We start from the raw sequence: 15,624 nt of genomic DNA, 5'->3' as shown, positions 1-15,624 counted from the left end.
AATCTGAAACCCTTTCAGAATAGTCCCAGCCCACGGTCTGAGTATCAGACATAGAGGCCAGTTGTGGGTGTCAGTCCTCAGGGTCACAGATGGCTCTTTTGGAGTTGTCGTACAATTAGCTAAACACAGCAGTATGTCTCAGTAAATTTCATATTTTAGTTTTTCACCAGGATTTTAAAAAAATAGAAGTTACTATCGAGGAATTGTAGAATGACTGTTAAAGGACAACAATAACTAATTATTTAAAGGGCAGGAAAATACATAGAGAAACACAAACCTGTCACCAACATGAACACTGATCAGAACTTCTAAAGCTGAGCTTTTAATAGTTTTTGTCAGGCCCTTGGCTAGCTCAGCAGGAAAATAAAAGGGAAGCAACAGCCGCTACCCTTAGGAAACATGCCCTGCTTTCTCTTCCTTCATTTGAAATTCTTCAGATTTTTAAACACGGGAAAGTTTAGCTGAAAGTAAGTTATGTGATTTAAAAATGTTCATCTTTGAAATAAGCAGTCACAGAAGGACAGATACTGCATGATTCCACTTACATGAGGTGTCTAAAATAGTCAGGCTCATAGAAGCAGAGACTAGAATGGTGGTTGCCAGGGGCTCAGGGGAGGGAGAAATGGGAAGCTGCTAACGACGGGTGTAAAGTTTCAGTCAAGCAAGACGAATAAATTCTAGAGATCTGCTGGACAACATTGTGCCTGTAGATAACAATACTGTGTCGTACACTTAAAAATCTGTTAAGAGGGAAGATCTCATGTTAGGTGTTCTTACCACCATAAAATTAAAAAAAGAAATAAAGACGATATCGTAGGTTTTCCAAAAAGCTAAAGTTGTTCAGAATTTGTGCCCTTTCTAGTTTCTTGCTGCCTAAAATTCTAAGAAATAAAGGTGTACTAGGCAATGGTTTTCCTTTTCTTTTTTTAAACATCATTACTCAGCAAAATAAGAAGCTAGAAATCCTGTGGAAAAAACAATCATCTCTTCTTTAGAAAGGCATTCTCTTTTGGTATGAGAAAAGATTGACTGGTAGGATGCAGGTGGCCTGGTGGCTAAGAGGGTGGATCTCATCACACTGAAGCACCAGGCTCCTGCCCCACCTCTGAAATCTTGGGAAGTTACTCTAGCACCCTGGGAACTGGGGTAGCACCTCCTGAAGCTGTTTGGAGGATTAAATAAGTTTATCCATGTGAGAAACACATAAAATGATGGACTCGAGCACATGATAGTCATCAACCACTGTTCATGTGACACTGTACATTTTCACTTCTGCCTGAGAAGATAATGTCTGAGTCCCGTATAACATTGCTTTAGTTTTATATCGCTACTGAAACAAATGACTACAGATTCACAGGCTGAAAGTAATACAGATTTATTAACTTATCTCTGTAGGTCAGAAGTTCAATATTAAATCAAGGTGTCAGCAGAGTTGTATTTCTTTCTGGAGACCCTAGGGGAGAATACCTTTTCTGCTCATTTAGGTTGTTGACAGATTTGAGTCATTATAGGGCCAAGGTCTGTCTTGCTGGCTGTCAACTGAGGGCTGTTTCTGACTTCTAGAGGCTACAACATTCCTTAGCACACAGCCCCCTTCCTCCATCTTCAAAGCCAGGAGCAGCAGGTCAAGTCCTTTTCAAGTCTCCTCTCTCTGACCCCATCTTCTGCCTCCTTCTTAGACTGTAGGAACTTATGTGATCTGACTGGACCCGAGATAATCCAAAATAATCTCCTTATTTTAAGTGCAGCTGATTAGTAACCTTAATTCCAGTGTGACCTTAATTTCCCTTTGCCACGTAAGATAACATAGTCACAGGTTCTGGGATTAGGATGCAGATGTCTTTGGGGGACCACTATTCTGTCTACCATATCCAGTGAACTGGAACTTTGTTGGGTCTTTAACAGGTCATTTATCCTTACCTTTTATTTTTTCATCAAAGAAATTAAGTCACTACCATATAGGACTGAGCACTTGTTATGAGCTTGTCCCTGGGCACTAAGCTTTTTGCTCAGGAAGAGTCTGTGGGGCAAGTTCTGTTATTATCCCCACCTTACAAGTGAGAAACTGCATTTGGGGGAAGTTAAATAATTGATCAAAATAATTCAACCAGTAAAGAACTCAGACATTTCAGTAGGCTCGTTTCAGTATACCTCAGAGGTTTGGCTGGCAATCCCCCTTCACATGGCAGTGCATATTAATTAGAAATCAATGTTTTGATTTTTAAAAGTTTCAAATTTGGTAACAGAAATTGTCATTCATGTTCGTGGACATGGTAAGAAAATAAACTTAAGAGTTCTGGTCAAGATGGCAGAATAGACGGTTCCCAGCATCAGTCTCTCCCACAAATCAACGAATTTTACAACTATAAAAATGTAACATCAGACAAGCTGGGGCCGCTGGAGCTCGGGGGAAGAGGAAGAGACACCTACAGAGTTCATGAAGGCAGGAGAAACAATGGTGAAAGAAAGAAAAAACTGCTCTGAGCGTTTCAGGCTGCGGCCGCTTTAATGCTGGAACTACTGAGCGCATGGAGCAGGAGCCGGCAGAAGCCGCAGCTGTGCCCTTCAGATGGAGTTGCTTGGAGGCAGCAGGGGAGAAGAGGGCCTTGGCGGCCCCCAGGACAGCAAAACCACTAATAGGATTCCCATGGACCCACGCAGGAGTGAGGAGCCAGAACAGCTGAAAAAGGGGAGCCATTCAGAGGCCAGTGAGTCATCGCAAGGGACCGGAGCAGGGCCCGTCCCACAGGAAGTTTTTGGAGCATGGGCGGTGGGGGAGACAGGAACACCACCAGGAGAACACTGGGTCACAGCAAGGACAGCCAATCCTCCCCCTGATCAGCACAGGACCACTCAGAGGAGAGTGGTCGGGAATGCAGAATTGCATGGGGTGCAGTTTGATGAAAAGGCTCAGGCCCAGATCAGAGTTTCTACACAACCCAGGTACATTGGGTCTCTGGAAAGCTGGAAGTACCTTTAAGGTCAACCGTTAAACCCTGAGCTGCACAAAAAGCCTTCCCTAGGGAGACAGCAGCAAAGCAGCAATATAGCTCAACCAATACAGCTCAAGTACTGGTTCCCACAGGAAGTTCCCCCGTTTTAGAAGTGAGCGAAGGACAAAAAATTAGTTCCAGCCCAGGCACACCACCAGCGCCTTGGGGCCTGCCTGGGAGCCGGAGACTTGGAGCTGGACACCAGACACCACTCCCACATCCACACACACTGCGCCAGCACCTCAGGGTGCACCTGGTGACCCGAGGTGTGGATCCGGGGACCAGACCCCCCTCCCACAACCAGGTACACCATGCCAGTTCCTCAGGGCCTGCCCGGTGACCCAGGACATGGAGAAGGGGACTGGACCTCCCCTCCCACAACCAGGCATACCGCACCAGCGCCTCAGGGTCCTCCCAGGGACCTGAGGGATGGAGAAGGGGACCGGAACCCCTTCCCACAACCAAGCACACCATGTCAGTGCCTTGGGGCCTGTCCAGTGACACAAGGCATGGAGCTGGGGACCAGACCCCCCTCCCACAACCAGGCTTTACAAAGTGCCAGTGCCTTGGAGCCCACCCCGGGACCCAAGGCATGGAGAAGGGAACTGGATCCCCCCCTCCCACAACCAGGCACACTGCACCAGCCACCTCAGGTCCCATCCGGGAACCCGAGTCATGGAGAAGGGGACCAGATCCCCTTCCCACAACCAGGCACACAGTGCCCACGCATTAGTGCCCACCTGGTGACCTGAGGCACGGAGCCAGGGACCAGACCCCCCTCCCACAACCAGGCACACCACGCTAGCACCTCAGGGACCACCCGGGGACCCAAGTCATGGAGAAGGGGTCCGGACCCCCCTCCCACAACCAGGCACATTGCATCAGTGCATTGTGGCCTGCCCGGTGACCAGAGGCATGGAGCCAGGGAACAGACACACCCCACAACCAGGCACACCACCAGCATGAAGGAGCATGCCAAAAACATCACCTCCGTGTAGGTGGCCCATCACAGCCACCACAATAACCATGGCTGCCGTGAAAGTGGCTAGACGCCACAACCACCACGCAGATGGTCCACCAGCCACTAGAGTGCATTGACACAAGGAGAGTCACCAGCAGCGATAAAGAAAAGAGGATGTCTCTCTCCACAAAGCCTATTTCAGAGTGACAGAAGAAGCATCTGCTCTATGATAATATTGGGGGACCTAATCACACTTCTCAGCATTGGACAGATCATCTAGGCAACAAATCAACAGAGTAACCATTATTCTTTCAGAAGGAGAGAAGAAATCTAGGGTAATTAGAGGGGGGAGAGATAGGGGGAGGGGGAGAGATTGGACAAGGGGCATAAAGAATAAGTGCGATTTGTAACAATATATATGGTAGTAATATTGATTTGATCAACATATCTCAATGTTGAACCCCCAAAATATCTATAATCAATTTTGATTCAATAAATAAAATAAATTAAAATTAAAATAAATAAAAAGAAAATAAAGTTAAAAACCACAATCAGATATGTATCAAAATTAAATTATATGAAGTATGATTGAGTTATAAAATATTTTAAATAAAATTATTTTTCTGAAAATGCAAAACAATTTTGATTTCTGGCTTGTGCTAGATCAAGAACTGCCTTTTGAAGTCAGGATATTATTTTCTCTGAGATCATGACCATTTCTGCCAAGAGAGGTCTGATTTGTAATAGGGTGGGTGGATGGGCTCAATATTTTTTTAGTGAGATATTGACTACCATGTTTTGTTATAATATAAGTAATATGTAACCAAACAGGGAAATCATGCTAGCAACAGAGTTGTTTTTCTCAATCAGAAGAATGTTTTTGTGTGCTCATTTTATTATTGTCTGAAAGACAAAAAAGCTTATGAATTTAGCATCTTATTTTTTGAGACTGACATACTGGCAAGTATAGATAGTAGACTATGTAAGAATTTAATCAGTACTTGGCAGGCATCATGTTAATTCAGACCTAAAATATTTTTAACTAGGTAGAAAACCATATTTTTTTTTTTTTTTTTTTTTTTTTTTTTTTTTTACAACCCAGTTGTTGGACACTGTTATCTCACTCGCTATCATAAGCCTCTTTTTTTATCTTTTCCTGTTTTTCATTAATCACACACCCAAACTCTTTTTTACACTCATCATATCTCTAGGTTCTACTCCATTCCACTTTTTTATTCAACAAATATTTGAATACTTATGTGCTAGGAAGGCTGTAGGGATAGTGTGCCCTTATGAAGCTTACAGATTAATGAATAATCCAAACATGAAAGAAATAATTATACAAATGAGGAAGCACCTGGGTGCTATGAAAGTGAATAAAAGGCCCTAACCTGAATTGAAGGGCAGGGTACAAAAAAGCCTTGATCTAAAGGATGAATGGCATTTAGGCAAAATTTGAGATTGACCAGTCTAGGTCAAGGGGTGTATTAGTCCGTTTCTGTTGCTTATAACAAAATATACGGAACTGGGTAATGTGCAAGAAAATGAAACTTATTGCTTACAGTTTCAGAGGTTTGGAAGTCCAGAGAACACACCTAGTGAGAGTCTTAGTGGTGGCAACAATGACCCAGTGGTCTCACATGGCAGAAATGGCAGAGCAGAGAGAATGAAACTCTCATGTGATCTCCTTTTAAAGCCCTCAGAATCACGCCCCTGACCACCATTATTAATCCATTCACTACAGCATGGCCCAACAATCTAACTACCTTTTCAAGGCCCCACCTTTCAATTTCTGTAATAGGATTTCCCACCATCCCAACAGTCACAGTGGGGATTAAGCTTTAATGACTTTGAGGGATACAGTTCGTTCCACTTCCTTTGGCCCCTGGCCCCCAAAGTTCATGTCCTTCTCACAGGTAAATACTATCCTCAAAGTCTTGTTTCAACTCAAAAGTCCAAAGTTCAAAGTCCTATCTGTAAAATCAAAGTAAGTTATCTACTTCTGAGATACAATGGTGGGACAAGCATAGGGTACATATTTCCACTACAAAGGGGATAAATAGGCCAAAAGAAAGGGGTAACAGGTCCTAAACAAGTCTGAAACCCAGCAGGGCAGGCACTGAATCTTAAAGCTGGTGAATCATGTACCTTGACTCCATGTTCGATGTCCTCTACACGCTGGGGCAGGGGTTGGGTGCCCAAGTCCTCAGGCAGTTCTGCTTCTGTGGCTTTCCTGGTCTGAGGCCATGCTTCAGCTCTCGCAGGCTGGTGTTGCACCCTAGTAGCTTCACAATGCTGGGGTCTCCATGGCGGTCCTGCTCTCAAGGCTCCACTAGGCATGATGCTGTTGGGGTTTTTCTGTTGCAACTCTTACCCCACGTTTCTGATCAGCATTGCTCTAGTGAAGGCTGTCTGTGGTGGCTCCGCCCCTGTGACAAATCTCTTAATAGGCCCCCAGGCTTTTCTGTACATCCTTTGAAATTGGGGTGGAGGCTCACAAGTCTTCCCAGCTCCAGCATTCTGTGAGCCTGCAGACCTAATGCCACATGAACACCACCAAGGCTTCCGGCTTGTATTTTCCAAAGCTGTGGGTCCAGCCACATGTGGGGCCAATTTAGCCAGAGCTGGAGCAGCCAGAGCAGCCAGGGTGCTGGTGTGGGGAGCAGCATCAGGGCCGTTTCCCCCTTGTCTTGATAATCCCTTTCTTTTGTACTAATCTTCCTTTTTCTCCTGAAAATGCTCTCCACTTCTCTACCACATGGCCAGGCTACAAGTTTTCCAAATCTTTATGCTCTGCTTCCCTTTTAGTTATACGTTCTACCTTATGTCATGCCTTTTCTGCCATAACTCAGCGTAGGCTGTTGCAATTAGCCATGCAGTTTCTTTAATGCTTTGCTACATATAAATTTCTTCCACCAAATACCCTGAGTCAGCACCTTTAAGTTCCACATTCCATAATACTTTTGGTCATGAAGAGAAGGTGGCCAAATTCCTTTCCAGTTCATAGCATGGGTGATCTTTGCCCCAGTTTGCAATAAGTCCCTTCCTATTTACATCTGAGATCTCAGTATGGCCTTGGCTGTCCATATTTCTATCAGCAGTCTGCTCATCACCAAGAAGTTCCAAACTTTCCCTGGTTTTCTTGTCTTTTAAACTCCCACCAGCAGTTAGGCCTACTCCTTCACATTCTTCCAGTCTTTGCCCATTACCCAGTTCCAAAGCCACTTCCATATTTTCAAGTGTCTGTTATAAGCAACACTCCACTTAAGTGGTACCAATTTTCTGTATTAGTCAGTTTCTGTTGCTTATAACAAAATATACAGAACTGGGTAATGTGTAAGAAAGTGAAATTTATTGCTTACAGTTTCAGAGGCTGGGAAGTCCAAAGTCCAGGGAATGCATCTGGTGAGGGTTTTGGTGCTGGCAACAGTGACCCAGTGGTCTCACATGGCAGAAATGGCGGAGCAGAAAGAATCTCTCGTCCACTCTCCTTTTAAAGCCCTCAGAACCACACCCTTGACCATCATTATTAATCCATGATCCAACAATCTAATCACCTCTTCAAAGCCCCCCCTTTCAATTACTGTAATAGGATTTCCCACCCTCTTAACAGTTACAGTGGGGATTAAATTTTAATGACTTTGGGGACACAATTCAATCAATCCATAACAAGGGGTGCATTTTGCAAAGGTCTTGTCCCAGGAAGGAGCTTGGCAAGTTCAAGGAACAGCAAAAAGGTCTCTGGGGTGTGTGTGTGTGTGTGTGTGTGTGTGTGTGTGTGTGTGTGTGTGTGTGTGTGTGTGTGTGTGTGTGTGTGTGTGTGTGTGTGTGTGTGTGTGTGTGTGTGTGTGTGTGTGTGTGTGTGTGTGTGTGTGTGTGTGTGTGTGTGTGTGTGTGTGTGTGTGTGTGTGTGTGTGTGTGTGTTCGTCATTCGTGTGTTCTCATGTTCACAGGTATGGAGGCAGGGCTAAGCAGTAGCTGTGGAGGAAGAGGATGAGGACAAAGATACTGAGTCCTGTAGAGCTAGGTTCAGAGGTCAAGTAGACCAATTATCGTATATTGATCCACCAAGCAGTGCACATTGCTTTGTTCCCCAGAATTCCATCATCAAGTAGATATGGTGTGTAGATAGGGTGACCATATAATTTATCATCCAAACCAGGAGATTCTTGTGAGTGAAAAGGGACACTATTGATTATGCTGGGACAATGAGTGTAAAGCAGTGCTTATAGACCAGTTCTTAACCACTCAGGTAAACCCCAAATTCACCTAGAAACCATTCTTTGAGATGACAGGGTTAGTCATGTGTTACTGACTTCTCACCTTCTTCCCCTCCTTCACCCATGAGTAACTCTGAGAGAGGGCTGCCAGGAGAACCTTGTCGAGTCTAGCCACAGAATCCCAGCCCCCTTGCCCACCCACCTGCGGCCTAGTGTTTTTCACACTGCCATCTCAGGAGAGCTTGGATCTTTGACGTAAAGCAGGTCTGATTAACATGCTTTCAGAATTAAAGTCTTAAAAGCATATAGGAAAGAAAGTAAGGCTTTAAACATTTAGCATATGACTTTTTCCCAGTAGAAACTTTCCTACACCACTTCTCATGGATTACATGACCTAATCATATGTTCCCAGATGGCAGCCAGACAGAGTGGGTGTGGTCTGATTCTAACCTCTTTGAGTAAACACGTTTTGTGAATTGGCCCCTGTGGTGGCTAAGGCATGGAGTGGAGTACACAGAGGAAGCCTTCCCACAGGTGTAAAGCCTTCTTCAGCAATGACAGCCACCAGGAGTATTTCTCCTTCAGGAATTAAGAAATCTTTTCATTACTGATATGTTTGTTTTACAGAATCAACTGTTTGGCTGAATCTGTGTAATGAGTATTAATGGAGCTTTATTTCCTGCTCTCTATGCCAAGTCACTGTCTACAGCAGGGCCCTCAGGGAGCCCTAGTAATGTCTTCAGTTTTCTGAGAAATGTGTTACTTTGCATCATAATCATATTTAATGGTGTCTTGCTAGGGCAATTGTTGGAATCCTGCCTGTTTAGCCAACTGTATTGTCAGGTTAGGGCCCACAGACCCTTCAAACCCATTGTACAGACTGGGTCACCAGACTCTTCACATACAGGTCCACAAGCTAGGTAATTGGGAAAGATCCCGGGAGCCTGTTGGCAGAGGACACGAGCTCAGTCATCAGCTTCCTCAGCAGCAGCAGCTTACAGCAGACTCCCGCAACACTGGTGGTAGCCTCCTGGAGGGTCCCAGGAGCCCTGGCAGCAACAGCTTGCAGCAGCAGTAGCAACCTCCCCATAGCCCTGCCCCGCCCCACCCCCGGGGTATTCTAGGGGCAGGGGGCAGTGTGGATCAGAGCTGCTCGTCCTCCATGCTTAAGTCGGATAACCCAGTACACCTGGGCACACATATGCAATTACATTAGACAATAACCAAGGAACACCTGGGCACACGTGCATATTTATATCAAATGTTCGGCAAGATTCCAAACCCCCGAGGAAGCCTGACCATTTATATTTTGTTTTCACTACAGTCAGCAACCGCCAAAAAGTGGAATCTCTTTGTCCTCCTCAGCCTTTCTTGACCCCTCCTCCCCAAGCCTCTCAATAAAACGGCTTGACCACCTCCACCCCAAAATAGTGATATTTAATGTTTGTATTCAGCCAAATACTGAAGACACTTTGAGGAATTTCACTATTTCTTTTCAAACTGTCTTAAAGCTCTTACTTTTGTTTTACAAGCCAGGAAATGTGAAGAATTCACCTGGAAATAAGTAGAGAAAAACCTCCAAGCTCTGCCCATTTTAATCAGGTAAAGAACAAGAAAATTCTGTGGTTATCTTCAGCATCGTTAGTGCCAGCTGCAATGACATGTCTTTAATTAATTTAATTAATTATGGCAGTTTCAATTTGATGTAGATATTTTATTCCATTTCTAATTTGGGGGCTTTAGTGCCATGACTTATTTAATTGTGTTTGTTTTAGAAATGTACCTGGATGTTTTAGAAAAGCTAGAACCAGACAGTTGGGATTTATCTACAAATCTATTTCAAACAATTGAAAAGTGCCATTATTTCTTAGGTTTTTGGGTTTTTTTCAAACAACACTTTATTATAGTAAGCACACTTGAATTTATCTAATATTCAGTAAACATTTGTTGAATTCATGACTATTGTAGACAAGCTCAAGAGTATGTAGCAATATTAAGTGACACAGGGAATTCCTTCTTTATTCCTTTTACATTATTGGGTGTAATTATTCCTTCTTTAAAGATTGAATAACCTTAGGCTAGAGAAATTTAGGATATCAGGCAAAGTCAGAAAACCAGTGAGATTTCTGTTGGGCTTATATTCAATTCACCATTTATTTTCATTTATTTGCTTAATGTTTATTTACTGAGTACTTGCTAAGTACAAAAACACTAGTAATATTAATAATATTTTGTCTATATATTAAAAATTTTATAATAGCATTTGTGACTTCCTGGTAATTAGAAGATTATTTTGAATTTGGAAACAACCTAGATATTCAGCAACAGGAAAATGGTTCAATTACAGTGTATCCATAAAGAGGAATATTATTTTGTTTCAATAATATTTAATTGCATGGGATCATATGCACAATTATTGTTAAATGAAAAAAAAAGGTAGTAGGAAACATTTTTAGAGGGGATAAAGACCATGAGATACAACAGAAAATTAAAGTGTGTATCTTTCAGTAGTAGGATGATTTTTACATTTTTTTCTTCTTTACAGTTTACTGTATTTTTAAATTTTTCTGCAATGAATATGAATTTTATAATCAGAAAAAATTTGAAATCAGTGTTACATTTTTTGTAAATCATGGCTACTGTTTAAAACTTATGAAAACCGTGGGCTTGAAGTATTTCTTTCTCAAGCTTTCTCCATATTTTTAGAGACCCAAAGAGTCATATAAACTTAGAATTTGAGAGAAGTCATTTGGCCCAATCCCCAGCCTCAAGCAGATTCCCTTGTAGCACTGTATGTTCCCTCTTTTACACCTTCACTGAAAGGAAACACCCCACAGGGCAGTCATCCTTGGATAGTTCTGATTTTTAGGAAGCTGTTTCTAATACTAAGCAAAAATGTCTCCTTCTGACTCCTACACAGCAGTCCTGATCCTGCTTTGTGGGTCACAGAAAACAAATCCAGTTCTTCTTTCACATCGCAGGCCTTCAAATAGTAACCCAAACTCAGTAGTTCTCTGATACAAACAACTTACCCAGGAGCTTGTTAAAAGGCAGAGGCCTAGGCCCCACCCCAGAATCAGCATGTCTGGGGAGGGGGATCAGATGTGTGTGGGATATGCTCTTGGACAGGGGACTAGTAGGTGAGCAGCCAGAGAGCCACACATGTCCTCTAGAGACTTCACATTGATTATCCCAGACCAGAGTTCAGCTTACTGTATACACAACCTTGATTTCATTTTTTGTTTTTTTAGATCTTTACGGGAGGTGTTAAAAGTGATCCATGTTGGTTGTAAAATTTCTTTTTTTTAAAGTTTGTCTTATTCCTTTCTCAGAGTTAATTTCTGTTAATAGTTTGGTATATCATTCCAGACTTATATATCCATCCACACATGTGTGCTTTTGGTTTTTTGACAAAATGGGATAATATTCCTCATATTATTCTGCAAGTATACAGAAAGCTCCCTGAAAGCACATAATCGTTATTTTATTATCACACCTAAAGAAAGTAACACTAATTCCTTAATATCATCTAATATTCAGTCAATGTGCAGATTTCCCTGATTATCTCATTAATAACTGTATTTCCCATAACCTGATAGTTGGATCTGAAGGCTTAATCAGATTTAGGTTCAATTTTTTGGTTAAGAATACTTCAAAGACAGTTCTATGTTTACCTGTGTTGAATGAATGAATGAACTTGCTTTTTTCACTTACTATTTTGTGTGCATCATTCCCTCTCAGTACTTATTGATCTACCTCATTCTTTCTTCAGTTGCTTAATGATTTCCCCAGTATGAACTACCATGATCTACGTAATCTTTATTAATATGGGTTGTTTCCAGTTTTTAGTTTTTAACAATGCAGTAAATCTATCAGATTATTAGAGAAGCCAAAAACAGATTAATAAGCTGAGACAGAAAAGATAAGCTAGTGGTTTACATGTTTAATTTAAGAATCTTTGGTTTTATATTAAAAGATCAAGGAAGTAGTCACTGGTCTCTAAAGTATTTATAAACCTCAAATTGCTAGGTATATTCATTACATGTTAGGAAAACAGCAATCTGGAGAAGACTCTGTCTTTGCTATGTCTTTGGATATATGTGTATTTCATTTCAGAAAATGATGGGGCAATATGAGGAAAGGTTCAGACTGAGGATAATATAATCATGCTCTCCTCCAGCAGATAGATGGAAATGTAGGTGTTTGATCTGCAGAAGGGGAGGATGTGATGTGTGATATGCCATTTAGGCATTTATTTTTTATTTATTCATCCTTCCATCTGTTTAATTATGTGCAGATACACAGCCAGTTGAGAATCTGAGTGTAGTATTGATGGAACACAAAACCCTTCTGAATTCTAGTTTAACCATCTATAAAATAGGAATAATTAGTTCTCCTTAGTTCATGATCCTTATAGTTGTGGGATGATAATGTAAATATTTTATATGGTTTCTTGACTTAAATCTAAAGAATTTTCAAAATACATAATTTTAGAGTCATTTTTATCTTTTCTGGCAAAGTTTACTTATGTTTTTCTTTTCTTTCCTTTAGTTATAGGTAAACTTTGGAAACTCCATACAGTAAATCAGGATTTCTACAGAAAAATGGCAGAAAAGTCAGTATTGATTATAGTAAACTGGCTTTCTTCTTCTGGAAAAACTATTCTAGGTTTCTTTGTTATCTTGGGTGATGCCATACTACAATTGGACTAATCAGAGATCCTTTCACCTAGAGATAATGTACAAGCCTTAGGACTCCTCGTTCTCATGTTGCTGTTTATGTACATAATTAAAACCCAAGTTAAAAAAAATTGTCCAGCTTTCTTTTCTGATATCATTGAGTGACAGTTGAAGCATATCTGTTGCCCATGTGTATGGTGTGTGTGCGTGCATGTGTGTAGTTTGTATGCGTGGCACGTTTCTGTGTGTGTGTGTGTGTGTGTGTGTGTGTGTGTGTGTGTGTGTGTGTGTGTGTGTGTGTGTGGTGTGCACGGTATATGTGTGTTAAAGACGACTGTAAACTCTTCTTAGGGCAGTATCAGCTGGTAGTCTGCAGAGTCTGGGTCCCACAACGGAGCAGAGTAGAGAAGAGTGGCTCTGGAGCTTAGGCACGATGCTTCAGTAACTGCACAAGAACACTTGTAAGTAATACAATTTGCCTGACACTGATTACAAGATACGCAAAAAAAAAAAAAAAACAGTAACAATGATCCCTTGTTGTGGCCATCGCCTCCTAGTTTGTACAGATCTTCCGGTAGGAGATTCATAATGAAGTAGTATATGTCCTTTGCCAGTGGATGAATGGGGATGTGGCTGTGTGTATGGGTTCTCTGTATGTGTGGCTTGTAGTCTCCTCTTTGTGGCCCTTGAATGCACAGCTCATTGAACTCTGTATTCCCAGTGCTGGTGGGATCAACAGGAGCCTCTCTTGACTTGTCAGCCAGCCAGGAAGGATGACAGAGGAACAGTATATAAAAGAGAGTTTAGAATTTCCAAATTTCAATCAGATTTAGAAACTAGTAAGTCATCTTTATATTTAATTCCTTATTGTCAACCTTCCAGAACTCATGGCAGTTTGTAAGATAGCAATACACAAATGGACATGCATGTATTAATGTTAAATATACTTACTAGAGTCAAAATGGCAGGAACGGTGCCAGCATTGTTACCGGATTAATGAGCTGAAGTAAATTTGTCCCTGGAATAATACCCCTAGTCACTCAGAAGTCTTTTATTTCCTTTTATGCTGAAGTAATTTTGCATTACTGTACCAATCATCTGAATATATTAAAGCTGTGGTTAAATTATAATATCTCATTATAAATCTGCTATTATTATTTCAGGCTTTCTCCATTTGGCTTGGCTTCCTATATCACCTCCAGAAACCAGAGATTGCGGGCCAAGCGACGCTCCCGCCGCGGGTTCGGATCCTATATAGGAATGGCCGGTGCACTCACTGGCTGAGTGCCGGTCACGATAAAAAGACAAAAAAAAAAAAAAAGGAGTAGAGATTGCTTGAAGATTAAGAAGAAATGGCCCACACTTCAGCATGCTCTGGAGATCATTAATCAGTATTTGAGTGCCTTCTAACTGTAAGGTACTACTTCCCATTTTTAACCCTTTAGTCAGTATTGAAACATTGCTTTATTTTTTATTTATTTAATGTTTTTTTTTGTCATTTTTTCGTGACCGGCACTCAGCCAGTGAGTGCACCGGTCATTCCTATATAGGATCCCAACCCGCGGTGGGAGGGTCGCCGCGCTCCCAGTGCAGCACTCTACCGAGTGTGCCACGGGCTCGACCCTGAAACATTGCTTTAAAGCCTCTTAGCTCCTCCATGCAGGTGGTAGGGTTAGGTATCACAGAGCCAGCTCGTAGTAGTGTCTGATCCTCATGTTTAGTACAGAAGGGGAATCATCTCCCAACCAGGATAGCTCAGAGTTGCCCTTTAAACTATTTTTGAGTTATAAGTGGTAGCCCAGAGATCTTTTCCTTTCATGGTTGTTTGTATCTGGTGCCGCCTTCTTTTCATATTTAACACTTTTTGCATGCCTTCCGTGTACCGTGAACTGTAGAGAATATAAAATATGCATTTTACTATCTTGCTTTTCTCTAGCTCTTTATATTTTTCAAAGTGCTATTTTATATATTTCCTCCCTTGGCTTATTCCTAACCTTAGTACATTTATACTCTGTTTTTCTCTATCCCAAGGTAATATTCTCTATTTACTTTTACACTTTTAATTGCATCTCTTATGACCATTTCTCATTGTAACTATGAATCTACATCTAGTTTATCTGCAACTTAACATAGTTCTAGTTGAAAAACTTTAGGAACTTTGGAGAGAACATTCTCCACCATTCAGAGTGATTCAAGCTCCTCTGAAGAGATAAACGTAGTTTGTTCTGTAATAATGTTACTACACAGTTGCATTCCTAAGAAAGAGTGCTTTGTCAAAAAATTAAAGTTTAAAAGCAATTGCTTTAATGAAAAAAAGGGACTACGGGTACCAAAGAATGCTTTCAACAATCATCACCTTTATCTATCCTGGGGACAAAATCAAAACAATAGTAGTACATAGAAGAACCCAGGGCCAGCTGAGCTGAACAGCCCAGGCAATAGAGTACAGGTGCCTGGGCCACTGAGTCAGCAGCTTTTGATTCCAAGCCCAGTAGTGTCCCATATAATACAAAGCACTTATCTTAATAGATCAATGACATTATGTGCAAATTGCCTAAAGAAAATTTAAAATATAGGCAAAATGCCTGTGTTTGCATATACAGATGGAAAAATGTGACTTGTTCAAGATTAAATAGCAAATCAATGACAGTTAAAATTAGGCCATATAGTGAGTATTACTGATTTTTATTAATGTAAAGATATAATTCAGAATCCTTGAATTAACAACAAAAAATAGACAGCAATTTTGTTCTCCTTGTCTTGTCTTAATG

At 41.4% G+C, this 15,624-nt stretch overlaps 1 protein-coding gene across 1 annotated transcript in view; it reads left to right on the top strand.

Moving 5' to 3' along the window:
* APOO (apolipoprotein O) overlaps positions 1–12,984 on the top strand; it is a 53,271-nt gene extending 40,287 nt beyond the window's left edge. The window contains exons 8-9 of the mRNA XM_063084025.1: positions 9,707–9,776; positions 12,726–12,984. Of these exons, the coding sequence (XP_062940095.1) occupies positions 9,707–9,742 (36 nt within the window). The 3' untranslated portion in view covers positions 9,743–9,776; positions 12,726–12,984. The remainder of the gene's footprint in view (positions 1–9,706; positions 9,777–12,725) is intronic.
* The last annotated feature ends 2,640 nt before the right edge of the window (positions 12,985–15,624 follow it).

The sequence above is a fragment of the Cynocephalus volans genome, chromosome X, assembly GCF_027409185.1.
Source record: "Cynocephalus volans isolate mCynVol1 chromosome X, mCynVol1.pri, whole genome shotgun sequence".
NCBI classification, from domain to species: domain Eukaryota; kingdom Metazoa; phylum Chordata; class Mammalia; order Dermoptera; family Cynocephalidae; genus Cynocephalus; species Cynocephalus volans.
Note: the sequence above shows the minus strand (reverse complement) of the source record. Positions and strands in the feature narration are given on the sequence as shown.